Source organism: Phalacrocorax aristotelis, chromosome 13, assembly GCF_949628215.1.
Source record: "Phalacrocorax aristotelis chromosome 13, bGulAri2.1, whole genome shotgun sequence".
Classification (NCBI taxonomy): domain Eukaryota; kingdom Metazoa; phylum Chordata; class Aves; order Suliformes; family Phalacrocoracidae; genus Phalacrocorax; species Phalacrocorax aristotelis.
Genome location: NC_134288.1, coordinates 7,241,926 through 7,259,895, shown reverse-complemented (window position 1 = coordinate 7,259,895; position 17,970 = coordinate 7,241,926). Strand labels below are relative to the sequence as shown.

The window sequence follows — 17,970 nt, the reverse complement described above, 5'->3', positions numbered from 1 at the left end:
GCCGGCAGCATCCTGCTGGGATGCAGGGCTGGATCACTGCCCCAGGGCTGCAGCTGGGGCTTGGTGGCTGGATGAGGGGTGCAGGGTCAGCACTGGACACAGCTCCCCACAGCTGGCCCCATGCTGCAGTGCTGACGGAGGGTCCGGGAACCCAGCTAGTGGGGGCAGGATGGAGGGAGCTGGCACTCTGCTTTCATTCCCCTTTCAAAAGAAAAATACAGACAGTTTTCTCAAGGTTCACTGGTGAAGGAAAGTGGATTTTTAAACAGTTAAAATAAATAACCGGGCTTGAAAATCACAGGCCTGATTTCTATGTACCGTTGCTGTAATTAGGCATGCAAACCAGGCAGACAGTTACAGTTGTTAGGATCAGCGCTGAGAAAGAGCCGACTGGGTGCAGGTCCCTCCCCGTGAGCCCAGTGAGGATTCGGCATCTGTGGAGCCACTGGCAGAGGAGCTGAGCAGCACCCCTGGGTGCTTGTTTGCAGCCCCAGGGCTGTCGGGCTCAGTGCTACCCTGGCATGGCTTTGCTCAGAGCATGGCGGGGAGCAGGCAGCATCATGCAGTGCCATGCATGCAGTACGCCAGCACCCCAGCTGCACAGTTGTGCTGGCTGCAAGCGCCCCCATGCCCCCTGCCCTGTTAAATCTGGCCTCCTGCCCTGGCCAGCTTGTGCTGGGACAGCTTGAGGATGAAGCCCCAAACTCCCCCGTTGATGCCCCTCACCTCTGTGTCAGGCCTGGCTGGGAAACCTCACTCTGGCAGGTCTCTGCAGAGGGACCGGGGTGTCAGGACAGGCGCCGGGCTCTGCCAGGAGCAGCAGCTGGGAGGAGAAGCAGCAGCTGGGAGGAGAAGCAGCAGCTGGAGGCCTTTGACCCCACAGTGATATGTCCTTGCTCCCTGCAACCAGAACAGGCACATGGCCCCAGCCGCAGCCGCGAGCAGCCCCGAGATTTCAGGGTGTGGGCTGAGCGGCAGGCACGAGTTGGAAAAAGTACAGAGGGAATGAATTGCTACAGCTTTGCCGTGTGAGCACAGCTTGGTCCAGCACAAACCCATTCCCAGAGAGGGAGTGTGGCCCTGGGAACCTCACTGGGGAACGGGGCTGCCCCAGCAAAACCCTGCCTACCTCCGCTGCTGCCTGACAGTCCCTGCCTAAGCTGGGCTGCAGCAAGTCCCTGCGTGAAGGGCTCAGCCCTGCCAGGGCCAGGCGTCACGGTAGAGGGAAGCAGCACAGGGGCTTTAGCCCTTCGCACATCCACACCCCAAGGGAATGCTTGGCGTGGTCCCCACCTGTCAGACCTGTGTGGGACCAACATGGGACCCCCAGCATGCTGCTTGTGGGGAGCCATCCATCCTGAACCTGCATGAGGGGCTGCCAGGAGCTGTCTGCACGAACGGGGGAAAGGCAGCAACCCCCGCTGCTGCCCCACTACCAAGCCCCAAAGCAGCACCCAGCAAGGGAGCTCACAGGGGCTCCTACAGTGGGACAAGGCACCAAAGGGGCAGAAGAAAAGGCACTTCATTAAATCCACTCCTGCTTACGGCTACATTAACAGCAGCAGATCAGTGCTGAAAGGCCAGGTGAGATTTGTTCTTTGTTTTCTGCCTTGGGGTGCACGGCCAGGAGTGTGGCTCTGGGAGAGAAGTCCCTCCACCCTGGCTGTGGCTGTCAGGGGAGCTGGGGACGCACCCAGGGTTTGTCCCCATGACACTACCCAGCATCACTGGGCCCACAGGGCTGCCTTTGCCAGTGTGCATGGTCACGGTCCCCTTGCACCCTGCTGAGAGCCGACATGCATGTGTGCGTGCAGCCCCCGAGGGCTGTGCTGGGGGCACAGGCAGATTTGAAGGACTCTTTGTTCACCCATGTAATTATACCTGAGTGGGGAAATAGAAATGTGCTGAAAATCCCTTGCTGGACCTTTCTGACAGGAGCCAGGGCGTTCAGCTTCACAGTGGCTCCATTGTTCCCTCCTCGTGCCTGGGGCTGCCAGCCCACCTCCTGCACCCCCCGCTTCCCCAAAATAACCAGCCGGTGATTAAAAAATGGGTCTTTTCCCTCTGCAATGTCAACACTGGGCAATACGCCCCGAGCCTCCCTCCTGCCCCAGGGCTGGGAGTGTGACATGGCAGCAGCAAGGGCAGTGCCCGTGGATGAGCCAGTGGCTTTCGGCACTGGGAGCACCCCCAGCACCCCAAGCCTTCACACCAGCCTGGCTGAGCAGAGCCATGAGGACATCCACACTCGTGTCCATCCCTGCCCATGCCAAACCCCACAGAGGTATGGGGACATCCAGCCCTTGCCCTGCCCCACATTGGAACACTCCCACCCTTGGGATGCAGAGCAGCAATGAACTTGCAGCTGCAACAAACTGGTTTCCAGCAAGGAACTGGTCATTGGTGGTACAGTCACTAGCTGGGGTAGCGGCAGGGGAGAGCATGCCAGCCTGCTCCTCATGCTGGTCCCAGCAGGTTGCCTTCAACGTTAGGGAGCCCCAAGGTCTGGCTCTGCCTTCAGGCTGTGCTTCTTCCCGAGCCTGCTGCAAGGAGATGTGCACGAAAGGGCCCCAGCCACCACCTTCCTGGAAGACCCAGGAAAGGCTCAAGGAGAGGACCAGGGATTTGGATCACCTTTGCCAAGGATGGACTTGCAAAACAATCCTGCCATGAGCCCAACAGCCTCTGTAGCCTTGGTGGGCAGATCCTGCACAAGCACTGCCTGGGCTAGACACACACAGGGACCGGCTGCTGGCACCCAGCACCCCACACAGCTGGCTGTCTTGGCCATGCAGGTGAGCACCCGGGATGAGAGCCCACCAGTCCTAGGGGAGCTTCCTATCCCTGCAGCCCAACAGAGACACACCCACAGGGCTCAGGACAGCCCCACTAGGCTTCCCTCCCATGGCAAATCACGCGATGGGGAGGCTGAGCCGAACCAGCATCCCTGCCCCAGAGATCACCAGGAGTTCATGCTCAGCACTGAGCCACCACCCACCCCTGCCCCAAGGCTGGGGGTGCCGCTGGGAGCCAGGCTGGCTCCACCACACCCTCCACGATGCTCAGCACAGCACTCGCAGGTCCGGGCTTGCCGGTGGCTCTGGGGATGTGTCTCCTGGAGCTGTGAACGTGGCAGCTCATTGCAGCATGCTGACCCCGGGCTGGGATAAGTAGGGCATCCCATCGATCACAGCGTGGGCCTGGGGGGGCTGCTGGCACTGCCGGCACCCACCGTCCCCACAGCCCAGCAGGACCCCCATGCTGGGTGGTGGGTTCCTCCGTGAAGCAGGCCGGCTGGCACCCCCAGGCGCCTCTCCGAACAGGTCAGCCATGGCCACCCTAAGATCAGCACAGCTGCAGGTGGATTTTCTTGGGTGAGCGCCCAATGCCATGGGGTCACACCAGAAACACAGGAGCTGCTCCCCTGGGGTCTGTTCCCCACCATCGAGCTCTGCCTTGCCTCGCTGCATTGATCAGACGCACCTTTGCTGCAGTGACCGGCGTTATTAAATTTAATCTGTTCCCAGATTGAATGTATCATTACAGCTTTTCCCACCCACACTTTTCCTAAGCTACCAGTATTTCAGGATGGCAGGAGAAATCCCTGCCCCTTCTGGTTTCCATGCTGGGACAGGGGATCTGCATCTCCACCTGCTCTGCTAGGGAAAGGGAGAGGAGAGGGCCCATCCCCACAGCACTGGGTGGGAGGGAGTGCAGCTGAGCCAGGGTGCTCGCCCTGCATGGGCTGCAGTGTGAGGCGCAGCATGGGCTGATCGTCTTCAGAAGCAAAACAAAGATCCTTACATCGGGAGTCAGGGGTTGTTGTCAGGGAGGCACACCCTGTCCAGCCTGGCTCACCCTCCGTGGGTCAGCGGTGTCTTGGGCATGGGACAAGCTCACAGGATGCTGCCCTGAGCTCATGAAACATGCAAGCCTTGTGCCCATGGGGAAAGCCAGGTCAGTTACCTTGCTGGCCCTTGTTCAGCCTGAACACCTCCAGCCACTCTGGGGTCCCCCTTTCCCCCACGGCTCACACTGCTCCCCCCCATCCCCAGGTAACCAGCTGATATGGGTGATGGCCCTCCGTCTGCTGTGATGGCCACCCGTGTGCTGCTCCTCCCTGCAGCAAAGCCCCACAAAGGCTCTTTTAATGCTTTTTGCAGGGAAATTGTGTTTCCCTGTGGGGCCGAGATGCCTTTCAGAGCCCAGGCCACCTCTGTAAAGCTGCCCATGATCTTTGGCTGCAATAGCTGGGATGAAAAATGACATAGCTAACGCCTTGACAATGCTTTCCCTGAATCCTTTCCGTAAGGAGCACAAACCCGGGCTGGGGAGCACCCCGGGAAGTGCTCACTCCCATCTGAGGAGGCAGGAACTGGTGGCACCTCCAGGTGAGAAACTGTTTCAGTCCCTCCTCCCCATTCCTGCCAAGGCCTCAGGGCCTTTAGCTGCACTGAGGCTCTTGCAATGCACTGGAGAAGAGAAGAAAAAAAAATAGGGAGGGAAAAAGGAAAAAATAAAAGAGGGGGGGAGCAGAAGAGGAAAAATAATTTTAAAAAAAGGAAAATATGGGGGAAGTTAAAAATAGGGGTAAAAAGGGGAAAAGGTGGGGGATAAAAATAAATAAGGAAAAAGAAAAAAGAAAATGTAAAAAAGGAAGGAGAAGAGGGAAAAGGGGTGAAGGGGGGGAAGGAAAAAAACGGAAAAAAGGGGGGGAAGCACACTCAGCAACGGCTGGCATTCCTAACGGTATTTGTGTGATTGCAATTCGCAGTCCTGTCTCCGAGCCCGCGGCTTGCCGAGAAATTCCCACCCGCGGCGGGGCGCCACGGCCGGGCAGCCTCTAGTTAACAGAGAAGCCCCCCAAAAAATCCGCTCCCCGGTGGCGGGAGCAGCGGGGAAGGGAGGGCAGAGCCCGGCGGGCGGCGGGGGGACGGCGGGGGGGCAGGGGGCTTCGGGGGGGCGGCGGGCGGGCGGGCAGTGGGCGGGCGGCGGGGGGGCAGGTGGGCGGCGGGGGGGCAGGGGGGCTTCGGGGTGGCGGCGGGCGGGCGGGCAGTGGGCGGGCGGCGGGGGGGCAGGTGGGCGGCGGGGGGGCAGGGGGGCTTCGGGGTGGCGGCGGGCGGGCGGGCAGTGGGCGGGCGGCGGGGTGGCGGCGGGGGGGCAGGGGGGCTTCGGGGGGGCGGCGGGCGGGCGGGCAGTGGGCGGGCGGCGGGGGGGCAGGTGGGCGGCGGGGGGGCGGCGGGGGGGCAGGGGGGCTTCGGGGGGGCGGGGGGCGGGCAGGGCTCCGTCCGTGGCGGGCGGGGTTTGCCCAGGAGGTGGCAGCAGACACAAGGCGGAGCGGGCGGGGACGGCCCCGGGAGCCGTGTCGGGGCGGGGGGATGTCACGGGTGGGCCCGGCGGCGGGGCTATGTCACGGGTGGGCCCGGCGGCGGGGCTCTGCCAGGGCTCCCAGGAAAAGGGGGCTGGTGGGCAGGCGGGAGGGCTGGGCAGGGAAACCAGGCAGGCAGCGGCAGTCCAGAGTTTGCAGTCGAAACCCAGAACAGCGCTGCTACACTCCCATGCAACCGCTGGTACAAAACCCCCAGCCTCCTCATCCACGGGGTGTTTGTTGTCAGCCTGCGTGGGCAGCGCTGCTCCGTCCCGGGACAGCGAGCATCCCGGCTTCCCTGTTCCTCAGAGCCTGTCCAAAACACAACCCCCGAGGAGGCACTTGGGTGTGCGTGCTGGGCTCGGCACCCCAAGGACGCCAGACCTGTGGGCAGCACCGCCTGCACTGGAGCTGGCACCAAGCAAGATGGGGCAGAGGAGGGCAAAGGAGGAGCTGAAGGAGTTTAGCCCCATCGATGGAAACATCCCTGCAGCAAAGGAGGAAGGTTTTCACCCATCAGGCCCCAGCCCTGAGGACAACCTGCCCCATTACCTCCCACACAGCCCCAGCTCACCTGGCTGACTGGGGAGCCCAGTGACCCCCACTGGTGCCCTCCAGCCCCAGTGGGCCGGGGAGCGCTGCACTAGGACCCCCACCCCCTGGGCTCTCCCTGCTCACCCTCTCCCCTGCCTGCAGCCATGGGGAGCCCAGCTGTGCACCCTGCTCAGCACCCAGCGGGCTGGGGGATGCTTGAGGGAAACACCATGTCTCTGGGTTGCAGGAATTGTACCCACCCAGACTCCACGGTCTCTGCGGGCAGTCTGGGTGTCCTGCCCAGAGAGGTGGGTGCCCTGTGCCCTCCAGAGGGTTAGAGGAGGTGAGGACAGGCACCGCTATCACCAACACTATTGCACACTGTCTCTGTGACCCTCTCTGGCACACAGTGCAGCACAGCACATACCTCAGTACTGAGGCTCACCCTGCAAAACAAGGGACCCAAACACCCAGGAATTCTACCTCAAACCCCCCCGGAAGCCATAAAGTAAAGGGCACTCTTCATTTTCCAGTTCCTATGCTCTTTCCCCCAGGCCTCTCCTGCCAGGGAGCGTTTGGGAAGGGCAGAGCTGCCTGCCCATGGCCACTTGATCACATCGTTACCCAGGATGGTTCCACAGCTATTTTCAAGCCAGGTGAAGACAGCTCTCAGGGTTTTGTTTTTAAAACCAGAGCAGCACTAGGAGGAAAAAAAACTGAGCATCATCTCAGGGGTCAGAGCTGAAGACCAGGAATTCACAAGGTGTTAATGTGGGTCGCCCCTCAGCTAACACCAGATATAGGCAGGCTGGCTGGGGAGGGCAGAAAGGCAGAGGGAACTGTGACAAATCCATCCCAGGATCTGCGGCTCTGCAAGCACAGGCAGGCAGCCAGGCTTGTGCTCCAGGGATTTGCAGAGTACCCATCCAGATTGCTTTGCAAAAACAAGGCGCTTTTACGCTGAGGGCGGTTTTGGAAAGTACACGCGATTCTTGCAACAGAGAGATGAAGCCCAGGAGAGAAAGGGGGAGGGGAGGGGGGAAGGAAGACAAACATAGGTTGTTCCAAGAAGCACGTCCAAGAACCTGTCACAGCCACACACGGCACAAGAACAGGAAGATCGCAGGTGCATGTCACCAATGTACTGACAAACAGCAGCTCCCACAGAGCAAAGACCAGCCCAGCGAGCACGAGTTGTCTTCGCAGTACCAGAAGCAGATTCTCAGAAGAGCTTTGAGAGCACACCGGTGACAGCCCAGGCAACAAGGAGCAAAGCAAGTGTTTGCTACTCCCTCACCCCGGAGGGAGTCTGTGTACTAGTCCTAATTTGTTTCCTCCATCCCTGTTAATACTAACCACCTGGGGCAGGAGTTCCCACAAGGGAGAAGGGAATTAGATTTTTTTCAAGGACAATAATCCATTTAAATACAGCGCTTCTTAGGAGAAGCCAGGAGAAGCAGCCTGGGTCTCCACACAGCCCGCCCTCTCCCACATGCTGAGGGAGACAGATTGGTCCCATCCCTCGAGAGCACCAAGCTGTCAGAGCAGAGGGGCTTGGAGAAGCAGCAGCTGCTTCTAGATCTCACTTAAGAGCTGCTTTGGTCCAAAACAGCACGGAACCCCCTTTGGACTTGCTCCCAGAGCAACTGGTCCCAGGGAAGCTGGAACAGCTCTACTCCCGCTTGAAGGCCCACACCAGTCAAACTTGGTCAAGCAAGACCCTCTGCACATTGCTCCACTATGTTTGAAGTCACAGGAACGCACTGCTGTTGCCAGCGGACATGCACAAGCCCATCTCTACCTCCCTCTGTCCCCTCCGGGTGCAAGGGGACAGCCCCCTCAAAGCGTCATCACAGACCTGATCACCAGAGAAAGGATGGGCTGACATCCTCCTGCTGTGCTCTGTCTGCTTTACTTTCCTGGAGGAGCTTCAGTAGCTCCAGAAACCCAGTGGCACTGGTCCTGTAGGAGTCACTCATGGGCCAGATGCTGACAACAGCTGGAGAACAGCTCACAAAGCCCCTCTGAGCTGCAGGCCACCACCAAGCTGGATCCCAGCGTGCCTCCCCCTTCGGTAAACCAAGAAGTTACACAAACATGAACTCCCTCTTATCCAACTCCCAAAAGTAATTTCAGATCAGAAACAGTCCAAAAAGCCAATTTTAGAAAGTACCAGTTTATTTGGGGAAAAAAAAATAACCAGTAAAGCAGTGGAAAATCCCCAAGAGCAATTACACAAGAGAATCTAAATATCCCGAGAAGCAGACACCACTCCTGCCTTCCTGGTAGTGCTGTCCACAGGCAGTAAAATCCTCCCTCTCTTTCCCAGTCTGCAGTGACCTCTGTGCAGTTTTCAGCGCCTCCCAGAGCCCGCAGCTTCCCTGAACACACTTGTACAGGAACCAAGTAAGTGAGTCAACCTGGAGGAGGAGCCCAGGGAAAAGTCCTCTCTCAGCGATGTCTCAATACACGGTCCCCCTGTGATCTCCGTTTCGCCTGCACAGCTCTGAGAAGCAGCTGCTATTGCTGAAGCTGAATTTATTCCCTTGCATCTACAAATTTGTCCTCAAGCCTACAACAAAGCCTCGGTAAGGAGGTTTCAGGAGATTCTAAACAGCCTTCGCAACTGTCCAGTTTTGTGCTGCCTACACAGTTACACAGTTTAGGGACCTACACTCAGATTTTTATCTTAGACCACACCAGATTCAGAGAGCTGCAGTAGGACACAACTTGCATGAAGTAGTTTGTAACACCCTCCTGAAACAGAGGTATCGGACACACGCGTTACCCTTTGCTCTAGGAGCACTGGGGGAATTGGTCTAACTCTCAGTAGAGGTAGGAGTTAGGTACATGATAGATTAAGAAAAACCCATGGCAGGAGGTTCAGAGCTAGCAGTCTGAAAGTTCAGTGCTCCCAGCTGGGAGATGCTGCCAAGGCAGACTTAGACCTACCAAAGCCAGCCTTCTGCAAGAGGCAGGTACTCGGCACAGTACCACCAGGGACTCGTGGCACAGCCAGCCCCCAACACAAAGTTATTTTCCCTGTACTGCAAGCTTCCGACACCTGCTTCAAAACAACCCCAGAACAGAGACAGGGATCTCTGCTTTAACTCAGAGGATCAAACCCGGCACATCCCTGACTGCAGCCTGCTTCCAGGCGCAGCCCAGGACACGGCGACAGAGCCTCAGGGCTCGGGCTGCTCCAAGCCGCCCTCCCTAGCACCAGCCCACTTGTGCTCTAGACAAGATGCTGGACAAACAGCAGTACAACCGAGATCAAGCCTCTTGCACGCAGTAAGGCTGTTGAAGAATTGACTCCAGCCTTTTCACTCTTCACTGTATATTTCTCAGTAAGACATATAATATATAGCTTTATAAAACTGATTATAATATATTACAGGCTAGAAACACTCTTGTCTTCTCCCTACTTCAATCATATTTGAATCCAATTTTGCATACAGATTAATCCTAGAAGTTATTGCCTTAAATTTATAATTAAAATTCACAGAATAAAGCTTAAATAGTTTTCAGAGACTCATTATATTAGTGTTTTACATAAGGAGGATAAAAGTTACCAAGTGAGAACAGCCATTTCAGAAACTATAAATAACTATTTAAAAAAAAAAATCAAATTCTAAAGAAGTTATGGGAAAACCATAAATATCTTTTAGCCTCTACAGTAGCTGCTATAGAACTAGAAGAAACCTGTAACACACTGTAGCTAACTCTGCTTTGCTTCAGAATATGAATCATAAAACAATATCTCTAGAGAAATGCCCGGCCAAAGGAAACACAAAGGGATTGAAAAAATAAATCTGAGGAAATTAAAAAAGTAGATTTTTTTATTATTTCAAAACAATTTCTACAAACTTTTATATAAACATTAGGCTATTTTCTTTAAAATTGTTATTAAAAAATCCTACAAGCAATCCGTAAGAAAAAGGTAAGAGACCGAAAGCAAGGAAAGGGTGTCATCATAGCCAAACAAAACTGGCTGTCCTGATTTCATGGACTAATGACCCTTGCCTGCGGTGGACAGGAAGAGACAGAAGTCTCCTGGGGAAGACATTCCCATAGGCCCTTTGTGGCATTCAGGGATTTTTGAGCCCCTATGGGCCTTTTACTCCCTGATAAGGCAACATTTATCTGTAGTGTAAGAGATTCATAAATAGTTCTCCACAAAATGCTTCACATCAACAGCCTGCTGCAAGACATCTATTAGCAAGGTTTATAAAAAAAAAGCTATCTTCTATAGAAGCAGCCAATCTGAGCACGGCACACTGGATGCAAACACATGGTGTTTGCTCCCATACAGTCTGTTTTGTGTTTATACACCCTCTATATAACCAAGCAGAAAATTTGGCATCTTTATTCTTTTTACACTAGCTTTAGAAAAAAAAATACACTGAGGATTTTTTTCAGACTCTTTGTATTTCATTGGGCCCTTGATAGCTGAGTGGGATGGGAAGGGTCACGTAGGAAGTTTTTTTTCCTCAAAGTCACTTTGAAATTCAATCCAAAAAGAGTATTTGTTCAGCACATCTCATCCGAGTGCACAGTGTTTCCACACAGTCTGTTTGTCCCTTGATGGGCACAAGGTGCTGCGGAGCTTTAAGCATAGAACTCATTTGTAGGGGCTTTCTTGTAGATCGGTTTCTTCCCAAGGTCATAACTGCCTTCGTCCTTTTTCTTCATGCGATAGACCAAGAGGAGGATCAGGAAGACAGCAAACAGGAGGCCCACTGCCCCTCCTGCAATGAGAGCTGGGGAGGAAAAAAAATAGAGTATAGAGTAAGTCTAAACTCCTGGACAACTCCAAACCATCAGCTACATCTCAAAAGTCTGCTTCAAGAGTACCAGCCCCCAGAACTGCCTCCAGAGTGCCAGTGTTGCCCGTGTGCCTGTCACCATATGTGCTGGCATTTTCAGCAACAGCAGATGTTATTGGAAAAGGCCAGAAGTTGCTTTCAAGCCAACCATAGAATAATCACATGTTCCACATTAACCAGTTTGAGTTAATCTTCCAGATTTGTGCAAGAAAACTTTTGGCAGAAAGACATCTTCCCTGTGTGGAGACAAACATGACACCCCCACCCCAAAAAGCCCCACCACAACCCACAAACAGCATCAACTCCAGGAAAATGGTATAGGTCTGAGCTGAATGCTTTAACTGCGTGTGAGCACACTCTGGGGACTCTGTATTTCAGTTAAACAGCAACATCCCACTACCACCACCATCACCTCCCTCTAAACATCACCCCAACAACTGAAGGCCACAAACCCACAAAAACCACCAAGATTTTCTCACTCATCACACCAAGGGTGGCCACAAGACTTCAGTGAACTTTATCCTTTGCTGTGACACCCTACTCATTGCACTAAATCAGCTTCTTTGTTAGGTGGCTTTGCAATCCACTCTTCCAGTCGCTCCTCCGACTGGGAGGATGGCTGCAGATCAGCAAGATGTGCCGAGGTTTGTTCTTGGACCATCAGGCCAAGTGCTTGATGAAGTGGGCCTTGAGACAGATCTGTCCCACATGCTGAGGGGAAGCCAGTCACTTGGTTTTGCTCTAGACAGAGGTACTCAGATTCATAACAGCTGACTAGGTGTTCACAGCCCTTAGACTAGTTGTTTGGTTCCTGGCAAGGCTCAAAAAAGGCAGGACTTGGGCAGAGGTTAGAAGGAAAACGCCTGCATTTGATATGAAAGCCTATGAAGTCATTGATTTATGGCTAGATACACCTCTTGTTGAGGTAATATCTGGGTGCAGAGCAGCTGCCACGTGACTTGTGTGGCACTTAGGCCAACAGTCAGCTGGCAGGCTCAAAACCAAGCTGTTTACCCCAGTAAAGCAAGCAGTAGGCTCTTCTGCTGTTTAAGGGCTAGAAGGCAGAAGTGACCCTGCTACAGGCAGTCACAGAGGTAATGCATCACAACTCCCCCGTCAGCAGGAACCGCTCCCCAGAGAAACAGGGAACAATAGAAGCCATTTTGATTTATAGTATTAATGATTTATCAGGACAAGGTGGAGTATTACCTGTAAGAACTTCTGTTCTTTCAAAGATACTGCTGTTGGCTGTGCTTGCCATAGAGATCTTGTTGGACAGGTTCTCTTCAACAGGTACAGCTTTGTCTGGAATGATTTCATTGTCCACCATTGTGTTTTTCTTCTCATCTTTTATCTTTCTCTCAGCATCTCCAGGGATATAGTTGTCAGATATCTACAGAATATAGACAAACCACACCCATCAGTAAGCAGCACCCAGCCTACCTACATTGAAAGTAGGAGGGCATGCAGGGAAGAGAGAGTTTGCTTAGTGCCTTATGAGTACACTGATCCTGCTCATGCAGGTAAATTCATCTTGAGGCCACGTCTTGCAGGGGGAAGGGTATTCAGAAAGCTTCACAGACAGACCAGAGTAGCTACGTGTTGCTTAAAACATGCAGAGGCAATACCTACCACAGGAGTATCTATGGTGGTCAGATACATGGCATCTTCAGAGTCCGAGTAGTCTGCAGAGAGCAGGGAGAAAAAAAAAAGTTAAGAGAGAGGACACTAAGTTCTCCTCTCATTACATACCATTTTTCCAGAATTCAGACACCTCCTGCAATACCAGCAACTGCAGACAAACTAAGACTCTTGTTCTCTGGTGACTACAATTCCCTCTTATCTACAGGCACTTTTGCTATTTAACAGCTTTAATTGCACAAGACCATGAGACCAACACCCCTCCCATGTGAGAGATCTTCAGCTGGATCCATTGGTCCATGCTCCAGACTGCCAGGAGTTGCCCTGCAAAGCAGGTCTGCTATAGTTTGCTAAGCTAATGCCAGTGGAGGGCAACGCTCTTACCACCCATCCCTAAAGGATACTTCACCAGCCCTCTAGTTACCAGATCTGCCCAAACATGTCAGGCACCGATTTCAGCACTTGCTCTCTCCCTTTTAGGGAAAACAAATGTTCACGTAAAAGGGACATGGAGCTACAGAAACTGGTTTGGGCAGGGAGCTTTGCATGTCACAGAGTTCACTTGAACACCAGTTAGTCCTTTACCTTGTTTGGCCTCAGCTGAGATACTAACTTTAAGTCTTTTAACACTGCCTCAATAAAATAAAAATAAAATTAAAAAAAACTATTAAGTTCCTCAGAAGTTCAAAAAGAAAGAGATCCAGCCAGTGCAATGCCTTTTCACTTGCAGTAAGACAAGCTTGGCTGGCCTCTATCTGTCCTCCCCAAGTGATTCAACATCATGGTACAGTCACTTTCACTGTTCTCATCTGTGAGTGACTACGATTCACATGGCTTTCTCATCTCCACCTGACACTGTCGTTCCCTCTGGAGCTCTGGCTGTGCACTTAGCCCATCACTCATAGGCTGGTGTTGGAAGAAATTTCACAGCATCAACTGATGAAGACCCATTTCCCCCACTTCCCTGCTTACCTCCAGACCCAGATGCCTCATCTATATCTAACCCATCATCAGAAGTTAAGTGAGGCCTGAATTCACCAATGTCTTCATCATCTGGCAAGTCTCCAGAGGCAGGGTAGCCAAGCCATCCAGCATCCATGGTCTCAGTTTCCCTCACCTGTAAATGGGGGTGGAGAAGTGTTAAGTATCAGGCAACTCTTCAGAAGCATTTCACAAAAGGTCAGGAGTTCAGAGCCTGTGCTGAGCACACTACTTCCATCAGAAGAACATTAAATGCTGAACTTCCTCTCCGCCAAAAGCATCATCTTCATCAGCCTGGAAATAGCTGAGTTCCCCATGAATTTCTCATAACAGAAGTGAGAGCCAGTCTGGGAGGGGAATTTCCTGAGGACTACAGATTCAGGAAGTTCACTTGAACCCACAGGGTGAAAAATAACACAACAGTATCTTGGTCAGGAGTTTGTAGCAAAAGCATTTAGAAAAGCAATACCTTCAGTTTGGGGTAAGGGGGGATGTGGAAAGACTTGCTACTCCCAGAGAAAAGAGTCTGGCACCTATAGGTCAGTTGTTTGCATAGCACCGAAGCCTCACACCAAAGCAAATTGTTGCTTCTTGTATTGAGAACAAACCTATTTTAATCACCCAAGAGTTAAAAACTGGTCTGTCAGTTCAGCTGAATTGCAATGCAATATAGTGTGACGTTCAAGAGCACTTGTTATCAGTAATGACTTGCCTGAAGGAAGAGCTTCCCCACCTCACCTCTTAAAACACATGTAAACAAACAAGTCTGTAAAATGAAGTTCCCATCCTATGGTCAGGTGAATGCAGCAAAGCGGCAGGACAGCCTCTCAGAGAATCAGCTGTTTGGCCACAATGGCCATTTATACACCAGAGCTCATTTTACACTTGGATCTTCAAGGAGCCACAAGCCCAAACCTCCTGCCCTCACCAAGGTTATGCAATTTTCCCAGACTATTTCTTCTTGCTCCACAGCCCTGGGGCCAGCCCTTGTGAGGGTACCATAGGTACGAGCTCTCAGGTTGCTCAACACCAGCCCACAGATTCCAGCAGCTCCAGATGCTTCCACAGCCATGAAGTCATCACCATGATAGGGGAAGGGGTCAAGTACCCCCTAGCAAGAAGCACAATGCAGATGGATGGGTCCCATAGCTAGGGGCTAAGCCATCAACATTCTTTCATGCTGTCCCCACAGAAAGACTGGGAACCCATTCCCTGGGTGTCTCCTAGAACTTGGGCTCAGTTCCTGAAGGTTAAACTACCCAGGAGAATATTTTTTAATGTACTCCAGTGTCTTGCACATTCGAGGGATCTCCTTCATGTACAGGTTCACCACAAGCTACAGCCTCAGAAGGGCAAGGATCAGAGACTCACAGGGACAGTTAGAGCTGGGTTGCACCACTGGAGCCTGCTTCACCAGGGCAGCAGCAAGACCCTGAGCAGCTGAGATCAGCCCTCCTGCTCACCTGGCTGGGTGCAGCCCATCCTACAGCCCAACAGTGATACCAATTAAGGAATTATATCCACTATCAATCTCACAAGCAAAGGCCAACGGTCAGCCACAAGCCATGCGTCAGCTTCCTCTGGCCACAGCCCCAGCCCTGCCTCCAGCCCAGATTTCCCTGTCCATTAGCATACCGGTTTTGCCAGAAACAAGGCCTTGTGGTCAGGACAAGGTGTTTCTCATTTTGCACAAGGAGCAGTGGCTACTAGATGTGCTTTTCATTAGCTTATTGAGGCATCTTTGGTTTCCCCAGAAACTCTACTGGAGGATAACGAAACGAACAGCGTAGATGGCATGAAGTGCTGATGCCAGCTCTCCTCCCAGACCCCATCTCCACTCTCCCTGAGCCTGGCACTAGGTGATAGGAAGGGGGCTGGGGAGGAAGGACAGCTGGGAAGAAATGCCCCCCCATCCTGGAACCAGGCATTCCTAACATTATGGATCACTCACCCCAAGGCAAATTCATTTCAGGATACATGAAACCCAGCCAAAGCCAGACCTGCAGTGGAAACGGCTGCCAGCACACAGTAGCTGCTCCCATGAGAGCTTCCAGCCATTTCATCAAGCAGTGGGAAGAGCCCAGTTCCCATCTGCCCGAGCTAGGACACCAGGGCTGGGGAGCACATTTGCTGAAGATCCATATAACCCAGCTGCCGCACCAGGGCTGATCAATGTTGGCAAGAGCACTCTGCTGAGCCGCACCCCTGTGCCCACTCATGCTGTACTTCGTTATGAATCATGGCCAGCTGATGTCCTAACAAGGGCAGCTCAAGAAAAATCGCATTTAGGCCACCGCATGGCTGGACAGCAGGCTGGCCTTACCAGACCAGCCCAGCCGTGAGCAAAGTGGTGGCAGACAGCCATGGTGATTAGTACATACCGTGGAACGCACCAGGTTTGGCTATCAAAAAACCCTATTTAAATCAGGACAGACAGTGTTTACAAGCCAGAGGACATACCAAGGAAATGCCTGACTCACAAGTGTAAATAAGTATACGGGAGCGTTCCCTGAACTCAAGCTTCATCACCTGCTTGAGCAAGGAGAGAGAAGTTCCTGGAAGCCACTTTTATTGTAGGCATTGAGCCTCATTTTTCAGATTCATCTGTCAGGGAAGTCAGAGGGCTGCTGGGCACCGCCATACCTACCCTCCAGGTTTCACATGCTCTCCTAGGGAGCAGGCTCCTCCTGGGACCTGGGGCACGGGCAACCTGGGAAGAGTTAACATTGCAGGGCCGCGCTCGAAGGGCAGGTCCGGAGCAGGCACATTCCTTGCATACACACCTGTGAGAGGGCACACAGCCACTTTCACAGACTTACAGACAAGGGCTGTGGGCTTCCCAAGTGGCACATAAAGAGCTCCCTGGAGAACTGCTTAAAAAGCACATCCCTTTCCAAGAGGATTCAGTCCTCCCTACAGCTCTGCTACCAGGCAAAGAGGCACCATGGAAGGTGCCTGCGGTTCCTTCTCAGCTGACAGGCTGCGGGCAAGAGGAAAAAAATCTAGGAGACCGCCATAGTACCATGGCCAGCCCTTGCCAAGTCACCCCTGGCCACATTCAGCTTAACACCTTCTGCAACTGCCAGCTGGAGAAGGGCACCAGCACTGCTCGGAGTCTGCTTTCCACCACCTGTTATCCCAGCACTGGAGCTGGGCCAGGGACTTGCTGGGAGAGTCAGACTGGGCAGTGGCACAGCCCCACCTCACCCCAGCAGCCAAAGTCAAGCCTTACTATTAATAAGCTCTTCTCTAGGAGGGGTCTGTACAGCAATCAACCTTTTCTGCAGGAGTCTAGTTCCAGGATTTCTTCCTTCATGTTAAGCAGCAGCTTTTATCCCCAGTAAACACCAGGGGGGATTAACCAACATGCTGGGGAGCAGAAGCTTTTCCTGCCTGCCAGTGACAAAAAAAAGTTTATTCCCTGCCAGACAACCAGCACGTCAGGCACGTGAACTATGAGCGTCATTCCTGGAAAAGCCGGGCACAGAGGTCTCATGTCTGAGCCCAAGACAGGCTGCACTACTGGATGAAGCCAGACACTGTTTGCTCAGTTCAGGCACAGGAATCACACCCTTGGCACCCCAGGCAGGGCTTGCAGCCCTGCTGTGCTCCATCCCTAGCCCACCCCACTCCATTTTGTGCTCCTGGGGCTTTCACTCAGAGCCCCAGCATACCACTAGCCTCTTCTCAAAGAGAGAAGCTCTCTTTATTGAGGCAGCAGGCAAAGTTTCTGTCCAATGTGTGAATTTCCCCAGCCGCTGGCTAGTTCTGGGAAACAACAAACCCAGGCACCTCGCCTGCTGCAGCCCACACATCCTCACCACAGCCTCTGCAAACCCTTTCAAAAACAACCAAATGCTGTTTTGGGGCAGAGAAAGTTTTCCAGACATAGAACTAGCTTTTACAGGTGGCCCTTTTCTCTGATCAAACACACCAGAGCTCATTAAAAGCTTCTCTGAAGGGTCACAGCCAGCAAGCTGCAAAGGAAGTCAGACCTGCAGGGACTCGGGTATCCTAAGCGCAGGGAGCTCTTTACCAAGTTCATAACTCTGGCATGGAGACACGGCACTGCCTCCTGCCTCCCTCCCCAGCCCTGTGTACACAAGTCTAGGAGTAAACAGGAGCAAGGTGAAAGTCAACCTTTCCCAGACAAAAAGCACATGAAGCTGAGCCAGCCTGGGAGGTGGCAGAAGAGGGGGCAGAGGTGCAGGCCTGTTAACTCTTTGTAGCCTGCAGGGACAGATAAATGCATGGGGCTTTTGTCAGGGGCTCTGTACTGGGGGACAGTTGTATGCATCAGCTCACAAGCAGCATTACACGAAACATCTTTCCCAGACCTGTGCTGTCATGGGCAGATGTCACCTTATACCACCACAACACACGTCTAGATCAGCTTAACAAGAAAGGGCTTCTGAACGACATGAGCAGCTGCCTGCATGGTTCAGCCTTGGAGCCTGGTTATTAAGAGATCATTCTTGCAAAGCCACCACCCTGGCCCTTGTGCTATCCTGCATCATGAACCAAAGAGCACCAAACCCAATGGGGCCTTCCCAATGCAAGGATGCAAAGCTCTATAAGCCACCAAGCCCCAAAGAGGGAATTTCCATACAGTTCACT

The 17,970-nt window shown here is 53.1% G+C and overlaps 1 protein-coding gene across 5 annotated transcripts in view; it reads right to left on the bottom strand.

Moving 5' to 3' along the window:
• Window positions 1-8,057: 8,057 nt before the first annotated feature.
• The window catches only part of SDC4 (syndecan 4), a 25,506-nt gene continuing 15,593 nt past the window's right edge, over window positions 8,058-17,970 (bottom strand). For all 5 annotated transcript variants that reach the window (XM_075108346.1, XM_075108348.1, XM_075108347.1 and 2 more), the window contains 4 exons: window positions 13,345-13,489; window positions 12,364-12,416; window positions 11,941-12,124; window positions 8,058-10,665 (listed from right to left, as the gene is read on the bottom strand). In XM_075108346.1, coding sequence (XP_074964447.1) covers window positions 10,514-10,665; window positions 11,941-12,124; window positions 12,364-12,416; window positions 13,345-13,489 — 534 coding nt within the window. In that variant the 3' untranslated portion in view covers window positions 8,058-10,513. The remainder of the gene's footprint in view (window positions 10,666-11,940; window positions 12,125-12,363; window positions 12,417-13,344; window positions 13,490-17,970) is intronic.